This window comes from Saccopteryx leptura, chromosome 3 (genome assembly GCF_036850995.1).
Source record: "Saccopteryx leptura isolate mSacLep1 chromosome 3, mSacLep1_pri_phased_curated, whole genome shotgun sequence".
NCBI classification, from domain to species: Eukaryota; Metazoa; Chordata; class Mammalia; order Chiroptera; family Emballonuridae; genus Saccopteryx; species Saccopteryx leptura.
The window spans coordinates 280,054,476-280,073,145 of NC_089505.1; the positions used below are offsets into that span (position 1 = coordinate 280,054,476).

At 46.4% G+C, this 18,670-nt stretch overlaps 1 protein-coding gene across 3 annotated transcripts in view; it reads right to left on the bottom strand.

The window, feature by feature from the left end:
• Positions 1-18,670, bottom strand: part of VIT (vitrin) — a 124,345-nt gene that overhangs the window by 35,095 nt on the left and 70,580 nt on the right. The window contains exons 8-10 of one of the 3 annotated variants that reach the window (XM_066378516.1): positions 10,740-10,796; positions 5,130-5,174; positions 3,486-3,548 (exon numbers count right to left, since the gene is read on the bottom strand). In XM_066378516.1, the coding sequence (XP_066234613.1) occupies positions 3,486-3,548; positions 5,130-5,174; positions 10,740-10,796 (165 nt within the window). The remainder of the gene's footprint in view (positions 1-3,485; positions 3,549-5,129; positions 5,175-10,739; positions 10,797-18,670) is intronic. The other 2 variants (XM_066378518.1, XM_066378517.1) reach the window with 2 other exon arrangements.

Here is an 18,670-nt window from a genome sequence, read left to right on the forward strand (position 1 = left end):
CTCCCCTCTTTCTCCACCAGAGCCTCCTGAGATTCAATGGAAAGAAAGTAAAAAAGAAGTAGCAAGATGCAGGATATATTCCTTTATTTACATCCATAACAGCTTTTCTCTGGGCACTACGGTCCTGGATATGTGGGCCACTACTCATTACCATAACTGTTTTGGAATCCTCTGTATCAGCCGTAATTACAGACTTCAGAGGCAGAGGCCCCCCCGTCCCCCCCAGCAAGTTTGGGAAGGTCCTCAGAACGATTCCTAGACTCAGACTGTGTAGGCGCAGACTCCTAGACCTGGGAATGCACTAAGACTGAGTCTCGGGAGCTGCTCGTCTTTAACTCTCCCTCTAACTTTTTAGAATTATGTGTTGGGTCTTTGTAAAGGTGTGAAGGACTCTGCAAAGCCAATACTGAGGGGCAGGAATTACAGGATGAGAACTCGATTCCAATCTTCTCTTTCATTTCTCTGGCTGAGGCAGCTAGAAATGATCCCCGTATATCTACAGATGTCAGTACTTGTTTGTAGCCACCTTAGATGTTCCCCTTCCGTTTCATGCTGATAAGGACCAGGACAGTTCTAGTCAGTATCTCTGGACCTCTGTGAATATATGAAGGATACGATGGAGGAGGGGGGGACAGTGGGGCTACAAGCTATTTCAGCCATTCAAACGCTAATAGGAAATTGTGGTCAGCCACAGGCAACGACAGAAGTTAGTATCTCCTTTGCTCTTGGCTGCAGTGATAATCAGCTCAGTCTGATGAAACTGATTATTCAATGCTGACCAGAAGTTTTTATAGGGAAGTATCTAGCCCTTTGATTAATAAAAAATGAGGGGTGAATTATTTAACGGCTGCAATTTGGGAGACAAAATATTTCAAACAGAGTTTGATGGGGAAAAAGAGAGACAGTGAAGTTAGGAATTTCTGGGCTGGAGTATTCAAGAGGACCTGTGGGGCCATGGCTGTCGTTAGGGGGGCAGGCGCAGTGCCGCTGCCTAGACAGCGAGGGTTTTTGTTTTTTTAAAGGGAAGCAGAAAATGGACATGATTTGACACAGTTTTGAGCAGAACTGATGAGAAATGTAATATAGAGTGATGCCACAGAATTGACAGAGTATGGGGGAACGTTCTCTGTGAGGATGTGCTTTATTGTCTTGCAGTGGTTCATGACAATCTAAGCCAGAGAAGTAGGCTGTGACAGGGACCTCTCTGGGCCTGGCTGGTTCTGCTCCATCTGCAGTTGGTGTCTCGGCTCATTAGCGGATCTTGCAAGCTTTGACTTCCTTTCTGCCAGGACAGTGCCTGCCAACTCTTCCTGTTCAGCTGGCTGCCCCTGTCCTTGCTGTCCACAGATTGCCTATGCCCAAGCATGACCCTTGAAATGAGGACTGGAAGAAGCACATACATCAGGAAGTGGAGTTGAAGGATGCCACTAAAGCCTGGGATAAAACAAAAGAGAAGCAGGACTGCTTTATGGCTTGTCGGGTGGTTGTACATCAAACGGCCCGCTCCTTCTTTCCTAGGTCTGGGTTTGCAATGTGAATTGTTGCCAGCAGGTGGCAGTGGTGTCCTTTAGGGCTTGCTGCCCACTGAGACCTAGGGGTTTGCTGGAAAGATGACTCCCAGGCTCCACCCAGACCTACCGAATGAGACCTGCATCTTAACAATACCTCCAGGTGATTCATGTGCACATTCAAGTTTAAGACGCACTCCTGAAGAGAGTTTGCCTTCTAGATGTCAGCTGTGTAGTTCAATATGCCTTTTAAAATGAACACTTTTTTTTTTTTGGATAACTATTAATTAGAGTAAGGGCTGAAAGGGATTTTCTTTGTAAATGAATAAAGTGGAATACATGGATTTTGTAGCCTTTGTTCTTCATAGACCGTTTATTTCTCCTTCTAATATCTTGAACTGTGTTTCAAGATGGGCTTGTTCATTTTGTAGCTCGGTTTTAAGAAAGTGTAGTCTTTTTCTGTTTGCTTCATTCTCTTCACTCACTAGCCTGATGGCTGATATTGGGGTCACCTTTGCTCCCCCTTTCCCAGAATGTTCTCAAAACAATTGTCCCAGGCCATGTACTCACCGAGACTTAGTGTGTTTCTCACATTGAGATGACATCAGTACTAAAGGTAGAACTGGGTTATGAAACATTTAGCACGAGAGATTTATTATGGTAGAGGTTGGAGGACTAGGAAGAAGAGGTAAGATATATTATCTCCAGGAATCATTCTACCAATTTTCTTAATTGCTTTGGTTTTCTCCAACAGGGTACAATTTTATGGATTAATGCTTTGTGTCGGCCACGTAAATACATCAGGCCAGTGTTTCTAACCTTGGATAAGTATTAGTTGCTTATTGCAGCTTCAACAAATAAAGATGTCCGGGAATCGATCTGGGCTGTGCCTCTCAAGGGTTCATGTGCAGAGACACCGCTTGATTCAGTAAGTCTGGGGCAGAGCTTGGCACTCTGCATTTCTAACTAGCTCTCAGGTGATGTCAATACTCTGGTCCCCAAACCACACCTTGAATAGCGAGACCTAGAGAGAGTCAGATTTAGTAGGTATGAAGACAATTTAAAGAAATGTCTTCGGCTGATTCTCATACACAGTGGGGTTGGGACTCACAGCCACTAGTGGCTGATGTCTAGTGGGTTTCTGGGGGGTTTTCAGGTTCTCTCTTTGGCTTGCATACTCAACTCCCTTCTGCTTTTCCTCTTTTTCTCTGTTCCCTCCTTTCTGGCATCCCCAGGCGTCTTCTCTTCCACCTATTTAGTGTTAAAGTTCTTTAGGCTGAAGTCCTCTCTTTCTTACTCTATCCTGTCTCTCTAGGTCACATGTCATGTCTCATAGCCTTGGTTTTGAATCATAGATCAGGAAGTTCTAACTCTAAATTTCTGACTGGGCTGTGCCTTCTGAATGTCCTATCTGGGTAGTCAACTCTTTACTAACCTGAATGTCTTGCAGGTGATGACAGACATAAATTCTCTCCCTGCCCCAACCTGCTCCATTCACAGCGGTCCTCGTGGCAGGACCATCAAGGACCATCAACCCCAGTTGCTCAAATTGTCTTTAGCTGCTCCCTCTCCTGCACCTCCTCTTCCAACCCTTGAGATTCTTCCTTCTCTATAGCTCTTGAATCTGCCTATTTTTCTCCAGCTCTGAGCTCTGTCTACCATCCTCTCCCCTGGACCACTGTCACTGCTGCCCAGCCAGTCTCCTCTCTTCATCCACTCATCTCTCCATTGCATCCCCCCCTGTTGCCATAGTGATGTTCTAAACATCTAATCCTTTACCCTGCCCTATACACACAGAGAGTTTAAATCCTTCACAACTTTCCTTTCCCCCTGAGAACAAAGTGACAGGAGAGAGGAGGTAATTAGGTCCACGGTAGGAGAGGGGCAGGTTTGAGGGAGCGATGGGTAGAGAGGAGAGAGCAGATCAGATGTCAGAGCCACTCTGGGTTCCTAGGTGTCAGTTATCAATGAACTTACTTGGATCTCCCTGGGATATGAGGTCCAAAGACTGTGTGCTTAGTTCTTCTTTTGGAACAAATCCTGGAAAGAGCAGTGAAACTTTTGGTGACTTGGAAGAACAGGAGGCATCAGGCCTGACCCTGGGGGTGGGGACATAACAGATATTCACACCCAGCTCAGGGGCTTGGCTTATCGCTAACTGGGCTCTTCTCCACCCCCTCCCCAACTTAAGAGGTAAGAATAGAATAATACTTGCTGACAGCCTACTGAAGACAGGGCTTTGCCGGTGCTCACAGGGATTAGAAGTCAGAAGACTTGAGTTCTGCCCCCTACTGCTATTAACTTATTCTATTTGAGCCTCAGTTTCCTTCTCTGAACAGCTGAAGTGCTTTGCCAGTATAATTTACCCCCCTGTAAAATTCTGAAAATCTCAGAATCAGGGAATGTGCCTCACTCATCGTACAAACCGTCACTGTGATTGAGCCAATAAACAAAGGTGCATGAGACGCGAGGAGGACTGTCTGCGGGGTTGGATTTAGGCTGGACAGGAAGAGGGAAGAGACAAGGAACTCAAACAAATAAGAAGCTCTTACATGCAACCCTCTGAGACCAGAGGCCAAGATGCAAAAGAGTTTTGTGCTCTGAGAGGCTGTGTGTGTGTGAGCTGAATTTCAGCTTCAGGTTTTGGGTTGTTTTTTTTTTTCTTTTTTAGAAGCCAGTTTACACAGGAGGCAAGATCACAAATCCATCATTAAAGGAATTAAAGACAATACATAAGAACCCTTTTAGGCTTGGTAAGGCAGGCAGAGGGAAACTTGTAATACCTGGAGTGTGTCTCCCTGTTTTTTCAGGATGCTCAGACCCCCCCCCCTCCGCCTACACACACACACACACACACACACACACACACACACACACACACACACACACACAAGTTTCCAGCAGCGGAGGAAGGGGTTGGGGGCTCTGCGGGCTCTTGGCTGCCGTGAGCTTTCTCCTGGCTTGTTAGTTTTTCCAATTTGCAAAGCACATGATTTCATCTTCCTGTTAAAGGTCAGCTTACTCATCCCACATCCTAACATCATTGAAAAACTCCTTTTGAGTGTCTACGGGCATCGCTCGGCCAAGAGTCTCTCGGGACGCTGCCCAAAGCTCCCTGTTGAGGGAAGGGGAGAAATGTGAGTCCAGAGGCTGGAGGCCTCCATCTCCGTCTCCCACCTACCCGTGGAGTCTGCCCTTGCACCGAGAGCTTGATGGCCGTGTTTAGTTTTGGAGTTTCAAACAACTCAGTAAAGGGTGAACAGCGTTCATTCAGAAAGGGGGAACCTGAGTGCCATGGGCAAGGAAGGAAGCTGGTGCCTCTGGTTGGAGCGAGGGTCTACATCCATTTGGGGAGCAGGGAACTCACTCCCTTCCGGCTCTTTGTCATCACTGTTGGCTTCTCCTCTTGGCTCTCCACTGTCCTCTCTGACCCAGGTCTCCCTGTGGGAGTTCCAGTGTGCCCTTTGTCTGGTCATCGGACTCTAATGCTGGGTGAGAGCTCTTAGAATGCTGCTCCCTGTGAGCGTGCCTCTGGGCCCCCGTGGGGTATGAGACTCCCTAGTTCTGTAATCCCATGTGTCTTGATTTAGTCATGGTGAAGAGGTTGGGCTGCATAATTACCTGCATCTAAAAGGACCAATCCAGGTTTCCACAAGTCCGCTTCCCCTGATTTTCAAAATTAAAAAGAAACAAACTTGTTATTAGATGAAAACAGCAGAATCTCTCAAGCAAACTCTCGGGGTGATCATGTTTTCCAGTTGTGGCGGGACGCTCAGCAAAGGGGCCTGGGCCCGGCTTTTGGATGAAGCAACCTGAAGTGCTTGGGACTGTCTCTCTTAAAGGTCTCGAAGCCAAAGGCAAAAACATCCTTGGCTTTTTCTTTCTTTCACTGTGCAGCAAAAACCATGGAATAATAGGAATCCTGGGATTCCAGGGGACCTAAAGGTCGTCCAACCCAAACCTACTCCCCAGCCTGTTTTTACAACATCCTTACCACCCTGAGTGAATGGCTAGTGCTTGGATTCCTCCAGGGACAGGGAGCTCATTATATATACAACAGAAGTAGTGCATTCTTTCTTGGACTATTGAGACATTGAGAACATTTTTCATTGTACTGATCTGAAATCTTTTTTCCCTCCTTTTTGTATTTTTCTGAAGCTGGAAATGGTAAGGCAGTCAGACAGATTCCCGCATGCGCCCAACCGGGATCCACCCGGCACGCCCACCAGGGGCGATGCTCTGCCCATCTGGGGCATCGCTCTGCTGCGACCAGAGCCATTCTAGCGCCTGAGGCAGAGGCCACAGAGCCATCCTCAGCGCCCAGGCCAACCTTGCTCCAATGGAGCCTTGGCTGCGGGAGGGGAAGAGAGAGACAGAGAGGAAGCAGATGGGTGTTTCTCCTGTGTGCCCTGGCTGGGAATCAAACCCGGGACTCCTGCACGCCAGGCCGACGCTCTACCACTGAGCCAACCGGCCAGGGCCCTGATCTGAAATCTTTATCCACCCAGCCATCCCTCCACACTAATTTGGCACACAACGTGTACCCAACATTATTCTAGGTCAGTGGTTTTCAACCCTTTTTAATCTCATGGCATACATAAACTAATTACTAAAATTCTGCAGCACACACACCTAAAAATACATTTTTTTACTGATCTGACAAATAAATAGATATAATTTTGATTCATTCATACCCGACTATTGTTACATTGGCTGTTGTTATTTTTTTTTTAAAAGAGGTCAGCGCCCTTGACTAAACAGTCAGGTACAGCATGCTTTAAAAATTCCTGCAGCACACCCATTGAAAATCGCTGTTCTAGGTACATTTGCCTCACCCACTTGTCTGTGTTCTCTTCCTTGGAACTGCACAGAAGGGTGGCCCCTTCCGGGAGCAGGCACACAGTCCCCGAGGCTCTCCTCTCACTGAGTGTCTCTCGCAGAGTTAAAGCACGGTGGCACCTGGCTTTCTGTCTGCAGCACAATGCTTAATACTCCCTCACCGGCCACACACACAGTGCGGACACAGCAGGAAGAACGCTGGGAAGGGGGGCTTCTTACCCCGTAGCCCCCGACCTGCCTGGGGGAGTCATGGCTGGGGGGCACTCAGAGGCAGCCCAGACTGTGTTAGAAAGTCTCAGAAAGACGCCCAAACAGCTGCTTCTTTCCCTCCCTCCCTTCTTTCTCCCCCACCTCCCACCCATAAAACCAAAAGCTGAGGGCATAATCAACCGTTTCCTTTCTCAAGGACCGCCAGCGTTACTGCCATACTAGAATTATTAACACACTCAAAAGAAGCAATTATTTTTTTCACACTATTACAAAGCCAAGCTTATTTTGAAAGTCACTCTGTGCTCTTGCACTTTCTAATTTAATGGTGAGAGCAGAGTTTAATTTAGCTCAGCCATTAACCAGGTGTGTGACCTTGAACAAGTCACATGCCCTCTGTGAACCTTAATTCCTTTGTAAATAACATTAGCAGATTTGGGTGAGATGGTCGTAGAGTTCATAATGTGTATGATCTATATGTTTAAACATTCTACTTCCTTAGACTTATAACTCTGTTGCCATCTACTGGTAACAGTATGCACTTTGTCCTTTCCCCAAAACAAAAAGGGGCTGCTGACATCTCAGTTTTTGCCCAAGGCCTCCAGCACCCTTGAATGTTACGAAGAATTGGACTGCTGGGTGCTGTGTTACTTCAGCAGGAGACGGACAGTTCCGGGCAGCAGGGGTTTCCAAGCCTCCCACTCCTGTCCTGGAAGCCTGTCTTATTGGTGCCATTTTCATTTATTTGGGACAAGTATGAACCAACTTACTTTTATCCAAAAGGCAAGGGCTGAAAAATATTTGGACAGCTGAGACTTGGTGTTTTTGGACTCGGTTGTAATGAGAAGGAAGTAAATTTGTGAGAACATTTGTATTCTTATGCTGAGGCATAAGGGGTGGTATGGAAAAAAGACGTTGGGAGACCCGTCCTGTGTCGACCAAACTCTAGCTGGGGACTTGCGGGACTCACTGACCTTCTCTGATCTAAAGTCTTCTCCTCTGTGAAGCTGAGACCATAAAGACTTGCCTTGCCCTGCCCTGCCTCACAGGGAGGTAAGTGTGTACAAAATCACTCTGACAAGTGGAAGGCGCTCCTGAAAACCAGGGAATTAATTTTGTGACAGTCCCTGCTAAGTCATCTCGGAGATATCGTCAGTGTCTAAGAGAAGTATATAATAGTTCAATGATTTCCATGGTAAAAATGTAGAGACCATTAACATTCACTGAGCGTGTAGTTCGTGTCAGGCACTGGCCAAGCACTTGCCAAGGGTCAGCCACAAAAACCCTGTGAGTCAGGTATGGGGACAATCCCATTCCACAAGCGAGGGACCGGTGGCCCAGGGAGGGACAGGGCGAATGGCAAGCCCAGCCGGTAGGCTCCAGAGCCTGCACTTAGCCACTGTCTATTTATCACACCTGACAAGTCTTTGTCGTCTCAGTGTCTCAGGGTGTTTGGTCAGGCTACTGAAGAGCCCCCCCGCCCCCATGCGTGCACCACCTGTAATGTGAGGGCCGGGAACCACCCTGCTCTGAGAGCAGGGATGACCTTTGCACTTCCATTCCCTGCACATCCAGAAGTCACCAGAGTGGGGCCCAGGCAGGAGCTGCAACACATGGCCATTAGGGCTCAAAAGGGTTATGGGACAGCACAGGTGGCCCTTCAGCTCCCTGGCTTCTCCCCAGTGAGTCCCCTGGGGTGCCGTCTTAGGAGGAGGTGGCAGTCTGTGAGGCAGCGCTGGGGGCCTCCCCACATCTCCCTTCACCGGGCCTGGCTTCCTGTCCGAGGGCTGCATGTTCCCCGTGAACCTCCCTGTGCGGCAGGGTCCCGGGACGCATCCCGGGAGGCTGTAGCTGTGTGGGCACCGTGGCCGTGAGAAGGCTGAGGACAGCCTGAGGTCCTGGGCACAAGCCTTCACACCAGCGAAGCGGACAGGCCCGGGTTCACACGTGGATTACCCTGCAAAGCTCGGGGTGGGGCATTTGTCTGGGACCTGGCTGCCTGTCTTCGTGGAACCAATATAACTTCATGATTAGGTTTCCAGGCCAGGGAAGCTTATTTAATCAAACAGAACTCCTGGTACTGTGAAGCCAGGCAGCAAAAGGATGGTTCTGAGTAAAAATCAACCGGTTCTAACTTCAGCCACCAGGAGTCCACCATTCCTGCCTCCTCCTAGCAACAGGACAGGAGCAGCCATGCTCACACAGGTGGCTCCTGGCCTGACAGAGCCCTGGTTGGGGTCTGGCAGTGGGGGCTGCCTCTGCTTACAGTGTACACGAGGGGCTTCCTCTACCTGCGGGAGCCATGGGGTTGGAGGGGGATTCGGAACTGGCGGAAGTCTGAGCATCATCAAGGGCTCTCTGGGACTTTGTAGGAGGGACTGAGGTGCTCAGAGCAAAGCTGCTGCGATGATGGTGGAGGAAGAGGAGCAGCAGAAATGGGAAGGATTTGAGGGTAAAAAGGGAGCTGGGGGCCTCTGTGTGGGTCACCGAGATAGGGCATAATTACTGGGAGCGTGAAGAGAATGGGGAAGAAATGGAGACTCATCCGGTGCTGGAGAACCAGAGGTTAGAGAAGGGAATGTGGCCGAATGCCGGAAACAGACTCGGGTGGCCGGGCTGTAGAGAGCAGGACCTGGAGCCAGACCTGGAGGCAGGTGCTGAGTCTGTCCCAGCCAGGCTCCTAGCTGAGTCTGACTCCCGCGGAGTGACCCCGGGTTTGTGCTTTGTCCTGGGGACGGGGGCCCTTAGGCAGACCCAATCCCGTGAGAGCCCTTGGGTGTCTGGACTGGCAGAAATTTTATCCTTGATACACAAAACAGACAAAGCCAAGAGACATTTTCTAGGAGTTAAAACAACTTGGCCTGCCCCCAGACTCGGGTGACCTGAGCTTGCGGCGGAGGCCGGCAGTGTGTGGGGAGGAAGGTGTCTGCAAGTGAGGCGAGCGGGGCTGGTGCGCAGCGGGCGACCTCGCCAGGCAGGCTTCTGGACAGCAGCTCCTGGGGAGTTCGCTGGGGACCTCAGAGGGCCACACAGGTTCGCCCATCTCCATGCAGCCAGCAGTCTGCTTGCTTTCCCTGATTGTGCCCTCTGATAAGAGCGCCCTGGTTCGTGTTTCCCTTGGCAGCCGGCTGAGCGCGCTGTGGTCAGCCCTGCTTTGGGGGCTTGCAGAGGAGGCAGAGATCCGGGCCAAGGGGACGAGAGGAAGGAGTGCCCCACGCTTGGCTGCCGGAACTGTCCCGCGGGTCCATTAAGGCCTAAAATGGCCTTGGAGTCCTTGCCCTATCCAGCGATCTGATTCTTAAGCCCTTTGTCCAGGACAACAGCATGCCCATTATTAGCCAGGGTGCTATTATGAAGCTTGTAGAAGCTGGGAGACGGCATGGAGCCCCTGCTCCAATCTGGCATCAACGCAGACGAGAACCTACAGTCTCTAGGAATTTTTTAGCATGTGGAGGACAGGCAGGGATCCCCCAGCAAAAGAAAGACCTGAGCTCTTTCCTTGGGGGCTTGGCCCCCATCCTAATGCCCCCTAGGGAACAGAGAGAATCACACACTTCTGTCAGCTCTGTGTCCCGAATTAGTGGAGGACATCTAAGCTCACTCAATTCCTTCCGATTGCTGCAGGCTTGAGCAGCATCAGAACTGGCACCACCCGATTGTGTTCCCAGTGCTTGGGACACATCTTTAAGGGGCCCACGCAGAAGTGAACAGAGGGGAGCCAGGGGGCGTTACAGTCCAGAGGAGAAGTCCTGGGGGAGAGAGAATGTATTTCTATTTCCCATATCATAGAAGTACCCAGGCAAACAGAGCTCTGCCCTTTCTTGGGAAATGATGAAAATTTCTCTTTCCTCTACCCTAGTTCCTCGAGTATAAACCCCAGAGAATATCCCTTTTCAGGTTTATAAGAGCCTCGTTACCGAATCCTTAGGAATTTCTATCGCAACCCCCTCAGCAGTTGCCTCCAGGGAATGGTAATGAGTGAAAGCTTTGCTTATTCAAGGCTTCCTTCGCTTTCTTACAAGTTTCCTTACAAGTCGGGCCCTTCAGCAGTGTCTTTTGTTGGCATAACTGGTTCAATGCTCTCTGTCCAAATCTAAATCAAATGGCAGCTATTTGGAAAGACAAAACCCATGTAAACAAGCTTAGCTTTCATCAGTAGCTAGAAAGGTGAGTTCAGGTTCTTACCTGGATTGGCACGGGGGCTGCTCTGGCTGCTTGTGTAGGTGGTGGTGGACCAGAGATCTGTAATAACATTGCACCGGTCAGAGCATGAATTTTAATCTAATTTTTCTCATTCTTTCCATGATCTAACTTACTAAGACATTACCGAGACCAGAACCAAGGTAAAGCTTTGTCCTTCGGCGGTCTGAACCTGCCTCAGGACGCATAGACATGGAAGGAAAAAAGAAAAAATTTAACTTAAAACACTGAGTGAAAATTCCAGGTAATAATAACCCTCGTATTTTGTATCTTTCATGAAAGTGCCATACTTCTTTATACTTCATTATTCTTGCAATAACTCTCCTCAGCTGTGTCACTCTTGAGGAGGTTAAAGTAATCCTTCAATAGAAATGTCACTTAACATTTAGCAATTTGCTTAAACTGTGTTAACATGACATTGATGCAACAGCAGCAGCATTCAGTCATTCTAAAGGTACACGGTGGGTTATCCTTAATTACTCTGTGAGAGAATCAAATACGCTTCTGCATCCATTATTTATTGGGCAATTTCTCTGCAGCGAGGGTTTAAAAGGGAGGAGGGAGATGAGGGGCGCCGTAAAGAGAGATGCCGAACCCCTTTGGGGGCCGGGGTCCCTGTAAAAACCAGCTAAGAGAAAGAACCACTCTTCTCGGAGGGGAAGAGAGATAAGAGGTCATGGAAAACCATCAGTTTCTCTTGCAACCACATCTATCTGCCATCGATTTTCCATTCCCTTTGTCTCTGTTCCGGTTACCTGGACACAACTCAAAATAGCTTTAGTTTCTAATTATAAAAACAATCCACCCATACTGTAAAAAACAGAGATATTGAGGATTATAAGGAATCACCTGCAATGCAATCCCCTCTGTGCCCACACACAATCTACATGAGGATTCCCTTCTGGCGTGGGGCGCTGTTTCCCCTTTCCTGTGCGACATTCCCGTGCACAGTGCACAATTACAGGCGTGATTGGCGCCTGTGTCGTTTTGTAGCCCGCTTCTTTGACCTCACAATGTCACACGCCAATCCTCTCCTGTCGGGAAGTGTACGTTGTCATCAAAATTTTAATAGCTGTATAGTAACTTCTTTAACTGCTCTGACGATGGACAATTAAGTCCTTTCCATTTAGTTTTCTATTATGAACAACATCTGTGTCCAGGCTTATTTTCACCCTTGGCTGGTAATTACCTTTAGACTATTTTCTTGTAAGTACAATTTCTGGGTCATTTCTCCACCCTTTCGCTTATAACCGTGTATTATCAACTTCCAATGTGAATTGGGTGAAAAATGACATTTTATTGCTTAATTTGCATTAATTTTATTTTACATGACGTTGAACACCTTTTGTAATATTTATTGACCATTTATCGTTTTCCCTCTGTGGCTTGCTTAGTCATGACCTTCACCCAATTTTTTTTCTTTTGGAGTGTTTGTCTTCTTATTTGTAAGGCTGAATTTTTAAGAAAAACCTTCTCCAGACAGCTGAAGGAAATTAAACTTTCAGAGATGAGATAAATGTTGCTGGAAAGGGAAATTGCCCGAGGAATGGATGGGCAGGTACAGATGCTGGTCCCCTTTCTGTCCCTGGCTTCACCACTTCCCCCTCCTCCCTGGCAGCTCTGTGTCCGAGGGTGCCGCGGAGGAGGAAGGTGAATGATCAGAGCTATCACCTTGCCTTGCCACTAGGCAGTGCTCTGTTTCCCTCTCTGGTCTACCCTTCCTGCGGATGCATTTCATCTGCTACATCGGTCAAGGCAACCGGGGCGCTTCTTAAAATGAACCTGACCAGGCAAAAAATGCTGGGCAAAGCCGCTCCACCTTGTAGACCTGTGGCAGATCCAGCTGTCTCTTCAGGTGGTCCTGGAGGGATACTCCTTTTCCGCAGAACTCTTTCCTCAGCATTGCTATGGATAGGCTGCCTCTGGCCCTGGGATGCAGCTCTGAGGCTCTGTGGCTGGCAATGTAGTCCTTGGCCTCTCCCATGAAGTGCAGTCTCACTGCTGACTGGGTGAGGAGGTCTCTGTCATGCTGGCTCTTGGATCCCTTACCCCCAGGGTTGAGTTGTTGTTCCTCAATATCTTTTCAGCTTTGCACATTCATGGACCAGTTAGGGGGCTATGATGAGCCCTTGGTGCCCAGCCACATCTTCCTTGGCATCCTTCCACCTACATCAGCCCCTTTCCCCCTGTCTTTTCCTGCCACAAACTTTCTACTGAAATGCCTCCAAGTTCCTCTGTCCTGTCTGAGAGGCAGCTCTTACTTCATTGTGGAGCAGAGATGACTCATGGATCCCCGAGTGCAGGTTCCTCCTGTTCCAGCTACACACGTCTCAGGTGTCCTAAGCTGAAGTGACCTGCTACAGGGATCTTGGTGGGATGCGCTCACCACTGTAGCCCAAGATCCTAGAACAGTGCCTGACACATAGTAGACACTCAATAAATATTTGTTAAATAGATAAATAAATTAGATTTTACCTGAACACCCTCATCCACACCACTTTTATATTTTGATTACAGTAAAAATAAGAGAGAAATAAAAAACACCCCTGATAAATACAATACACAGCAACTAACTCACTTGTCTATCAACAGTAGAATTACTGTTGGCAGACTTTTTTCAGTTCACTTGAAAAAACAAAGGAATTAATTGTAAACTAAATCTTATTTAATATAGTTGGGATAGAATATTACAGCAAATGTCTGTCGCCATATGTTAAGATAGGCACTCCTGAAAGTAGATGGTTGGTTACCTAGGGCTGGAGGAGGGAGAGATTAGGGCGACTACATGGGGTCCAGGGTTTCTTGCTGGGGTGATAAACTGTTCTAAAATTGATTGTGGTGATGATTGCACAACTTTGTGGACACACTAAAAGCCATTGACTTGTAGACTTTCAATGGGTGAATTGTATGGTATGTAGAAAGTATTTTAGTAACGGTGTTATTAAAAGAAGACATGGGCCTTCACACATCAATTTTCACTTCAGTCCTACAGAAAGCCCTTTGAGTAGGCAATACAAGTTTTTAAAAGTCTTCTCTTCCTTCCCCGTTCCCCGGTTTGGCTCCTTTTTCAGCAATTACAGGGCATGGCGCATGGACGCTTGCTCTGAGAGTATTTGTCCAGCAGTCTGTGGGGCAGCGTGGGCGCGGGTGCTGGACACGGATGAAGAAGGAACTCTGATGGGCAGGGAGGCTGGCGTCCAAGGCCCCTGTCCCCAGGCCAGGAATAATGAAGCTTTGCCAGGTTGGGAGCCACTGCTTCACATTGCTTGAGGTTTTCCATAAGCACAGGCCCCACTTGTAACAGGATTTCCAAGCTTCCAGGGTAGCTGAGTAAATATGCCACATGTTTAACTATACGGGCTATGTAAAACCTGGTGTCCGCTGAGGAGACATTGGGAGTGAACAGCAGCTTACTCAGCTGCTCAAAAGTCTGTGAAAGACTCAAGGGCTGGAAATGTCAAGAGCCTGAAATTACAAAAAAGGAAAACGTCTGCCTTTGGGAACATTTTTGCCCAGCCTCCTTCTTATTTTCTCTTTTGCTGTCAGGCATAGTGTGCCTGTGCTCATAGTGACCAGAGTTGAACAAGAGTAGGATGGTGTTTGGTCCTGGCTGGGTAGCTCAGATGGTTAGAGTGTCATCTCGATATGCCAGGGTTGTGGGTTCAATCTCCAGTCAGGGCACATACGGGAATCAACCAATGAATGCATGAATAAGTGGAACAGCAAATTGATGCTTCTGTCTGTCTATTTGTCTATCTCTCCCCCTCCTCCTGTCTCTGTCTCTAAAATCAATAAAAAGAAAGATGGTGGGGGAGTGTCTATTGTATTTCAGAATTATTTTTCTGGTATTTTTACATGGGAACTTTATATCACAGATTCTTCCATGAGTTCATTGAATGGAATAATAATAATTTTTATTTCATAAAGTTCTTGGGAAGATGAAATAAAGTACGCACGCGGAGTGCCAGCACACGGAAAGTGTGGACTGTGCGCTTTGCATTGTTTGTTACTAATCACAGTGGGAGTTGGCTGTGTCTAACAGCCTGTAAGCTTGCCACCCCACCCCTGTCAAGGGGGTCAGGGCCTGCTTCTGTGAGACTTCATTAGTGCCTGGAGTGTTGGTTTATGGCAGGGATGCCTCCTGCAAGGAGGACCAGGCTGCTGGGGTGCAAATCCCAGCTCTGCCACTGCCCAGCTGTGTGATTTGGGGCTACTTTCCTCACTGCCTTACTCTTTGGTTTCCTCATCAATACAATGAAACAGTTAAATTAGAAGTAATATATCTATGGGACAGGGTCACTATGAGGCTTTAATAGACTAATATTTGAAAAATGCTTAAGAGAGTATAGCACACTGAGGGTGCTCATTTGCATTTATTAAATAAGAAGACGGGGCCCTGGCCGGTTGGCTCAGTGGTAGAGCGTCGGCATGGCGTGCGGGGGACCTGGGTTCGATTCCCGGCCAGGGCACATAGGAGAAGCGCCCATTTGCTTCTCCACCCCCCCATTCCTCTCTGTCTCTCTCTTCCCCTCCCGCAGCCAAAGCTCCATTGGAGCAAAGGTGGCCCGGGCGCTGGGGATGGCTCCTTGGCCTCTGCCCCAGGCGCTAGAGTGGCTCTGGTCGCGGCAGAGCGACCCCCCGGAGGGGCAGAGCATCGCCCCCTGGTGGGTGTGCCGGGTGGATCCCAGTCGGACGCATGCGGGAGTCTGTCTGACTGTCTCTCCCCGTTTCCAGCTTCAGAAAAATACAAAAAAAAAAAAAAGAAGACGGAACGAGAGCTAGCTGGGCTCTGAGGTGCAGGGGAGAGGCCGTGCTGTGTGGCCGTCCTGTTTGGAAGATGGAGGTGAGGCTGAAGAGGACAAGTTCTGAGCACTTCCTCCTTGAAGGAAAAGGTGTCCCCAGGTGGGAAATATTTAGAACAAATTCCTGAGGCAATAGTGACACTCTAGTGGTGGGATTTCTACCCCCTCGCATTTCTACCCCAAGAAGGGGGGTAAAATGCAATGAGGCAGGCACTAGTAGTAGCCCAGGAAGGCTTACCTCTAACCTCGATAGAAACTGGAGATTGGATTATCAATGAGCTCGTAAGGCTGTATTTGAGATAATACTGAGATATAGATTCCATAAATCGGACTTCGGTAAAACCTAAACATGACTTAAGAAATGGATACAAGTAGTAAGACACAAGGCAATCAGAAAAGGAATAAAAATTTCAGCCACATGGCTTTTCCTAAAGGGATTCTTCTGGTTTTGTTTGTTTCTAATATTTGAAAACTTCCAGGAGTATATAATTTGTCACTTAAAACAGAACTCAACATTGTTTACATAGAAAGTTTCTATCCCTCCAGCTGAGCATTTGGAGAAATGGGGATTTGGTAATGGGAGAGTTTCACATGATACCCTACCTTCAAAACTATAATAACAAAGGTCCTATTATTGAATCTTTTTTTTTTTTTTAAATAAATTTTTATTAATGGTAATGGGATGACATTAATAAATGAGGGTACATATATTCAAAGAAAACATGTCTAGGTTATTTTGTCATTAAACTATGTTGCATACCCCTCGCCCAAAGTCAGATTGTCCTTCGCCACCCTCTATCTAGTTCTCTGTGCCCCTCCCCCTCCCCCTAACTCTCCCCCTGTCCTCCCTCCCCCCACCCCTGGTAACCACCACACTCTTGTCCATGTCTCTTAGTCTCATTTTTATGTTCCACCAATGTATGGAATCATGTAGTTCTTGTTTTTTTCTGATTTACTTATTTCACTCCTTATAATGTTATCAAGATCCCACCATTTTGCTGTAAATGATCTGATGTCATCGTTTCTTATGGCTGAGTAGTATTCCATAGTGTATATGTGCCACATCTTCTTTATCCAGTCTTCTATTGAAGGGCTTTTTGGTTGTTTCCATGTCTTGGCCGCTGTGAACAGTGCTGCAATGAACATGGGGCTACATGTGTCTTCACGTATCAATGTTTCTGAGGTTTTGGGGTATATACCCAGTAGAGGGATTGCTGGGTCATAAGGTAGTTCTATTTGCAGTTTTTTGAGGAACCACCATACTTTCCTCCATAATGGTTGTACTACTTTACAGTCCCACCAACAGTGAATGAGGGTTCCTTTTTCTCCACAGCCTCTCCAACATTTGCTATTACCCGTCTTGTTGATCATAGCTAATCTAACAGGGGTGAGGTGGTATCTCATTGTAGTTTTGATTTGCATTTCCCTAATAACTAATGAAGCTGAGCATCTTTTCATATATCTGTTGGCCATTTGTATCTCTTCCTGGGAGAAGTGTCTATTCATGTCTTCTTCCCATTTTTTTATTGGATTGTTTGTTTGTTTGTTGTTGAGTTTTATGAGTTCTTTGTAAATTTTGGAAATTAGGCCCTTATCTGAGCTGTTGTTTGAAAATATCATTTCCCATTTAGTTGGCTGTCTGTTTATTTTTATATCAGTTTCTCTTGCTGAGCAAAAACTTTTTATTCTGATGTAGTCCCATTCATTTATCTTTGCCTTCACTTCTCTTGCCATTGGAGTCAAGTTCATAAAATGTTCTTTAAAACCCAGGTCCATGAGTTTAGTACCTATGTCTTCTTCTATGTACTTTATTGTTTCAGGTCTTATATTTAGGTCTTTGATCCATTTTGAATTAATTTTAGTACACGGGGACAGGCTGTAGTCGAGTTTCATTCTTTTGCATGTGGCTTTCCAGTTTTCCCAACACCATTTGTTGAAGAGGCTTTCTTTTCTCCATTGTGTGTTGTTGGCCCCTTTATCAAAGATTATTTGACCATATATATGTGGTTTTATTTCTGGGCTTTCTATTCTGTTCCATTGGTCTGAGTGTCTATTTTTCTGCCAATACCATGCTGTTTTGATTATTGTGGCCCTATAATATAGTTTAAAGTCAGGTATTGTAATGCCCCCAGCTTCATTCTTTTTCTTTAGGATTGTTTTGGCTATTCGGGGTTTTTTATAGTTCCATATAAATCTGATGATTTTTTGTTCCATTTCTTTAAAAAATCTCATAGGAATTTTGATGGGAATTGCATTAAATTTGTATATTGCTTTGGGTAATATGGCCATTTTGATTATATTTATTCTTCCTATCCAAGAACAAGGAATATTTTTCCATCTCATTGTATCTTTTTCGATTTCCCTTAACAATGCTTTGTAATTTTCATTATATAGGTCCTTTACATTCTTTGTTATGTTTATTCCTAGGTATTTTATTTTTTTTGTTGCAATCGTGAAGGGGATTATTTTTTTGAGTTCGTTTTCTAATATTTCATTGTTGGCATAGAGAAAGGCTATGGACTTCTGTATGTTAATTTTGTATCCTGCGACCTTACTGTATTGGTTTATTGTTTCTAATAATCTTTTTGTGGAGTCCTTCGGGTTTTCGATGTATAGGATCATATCATCAGCAAAAAGTGATACCTTTACTTCTTCTTTTCCAATATGGATGCCTTTTATTTCTTTGTCTTGTCTGATTGCTCTGGCCAGAACTTCTAGCACCACGTTAAATAAGAGTGGAGAGAGTGGACAACCCTGTCTTGTTCCTGATTTAAGGTAGAAAGTCCTCAGTTTTTTGCCGTTTAAAATGATGTTGGCTGATGGTTTATCATATATGGCCTTTATCATGTTGAGATATTTTCCTTCTATACCCATTTTGCCGAGAGTCTTAAACATAAAATTGTGTTGTATTTTATCAAAAGCCTTTTCTGCATCTATTGATAAGATCATGTGGTTTTTGTTCTTTGTTTTGTTGATATGGTGTATTACGTTAACCGTTTTGCGTATGTTGAACCATCCTTGAGATTCTGGGATGAATCCCACTTGATCATGATGTATTATTTTTTTAATATGTTGTTGTATTCGGTTTGCCAGTATTTTGTTTAGAATTTTAGC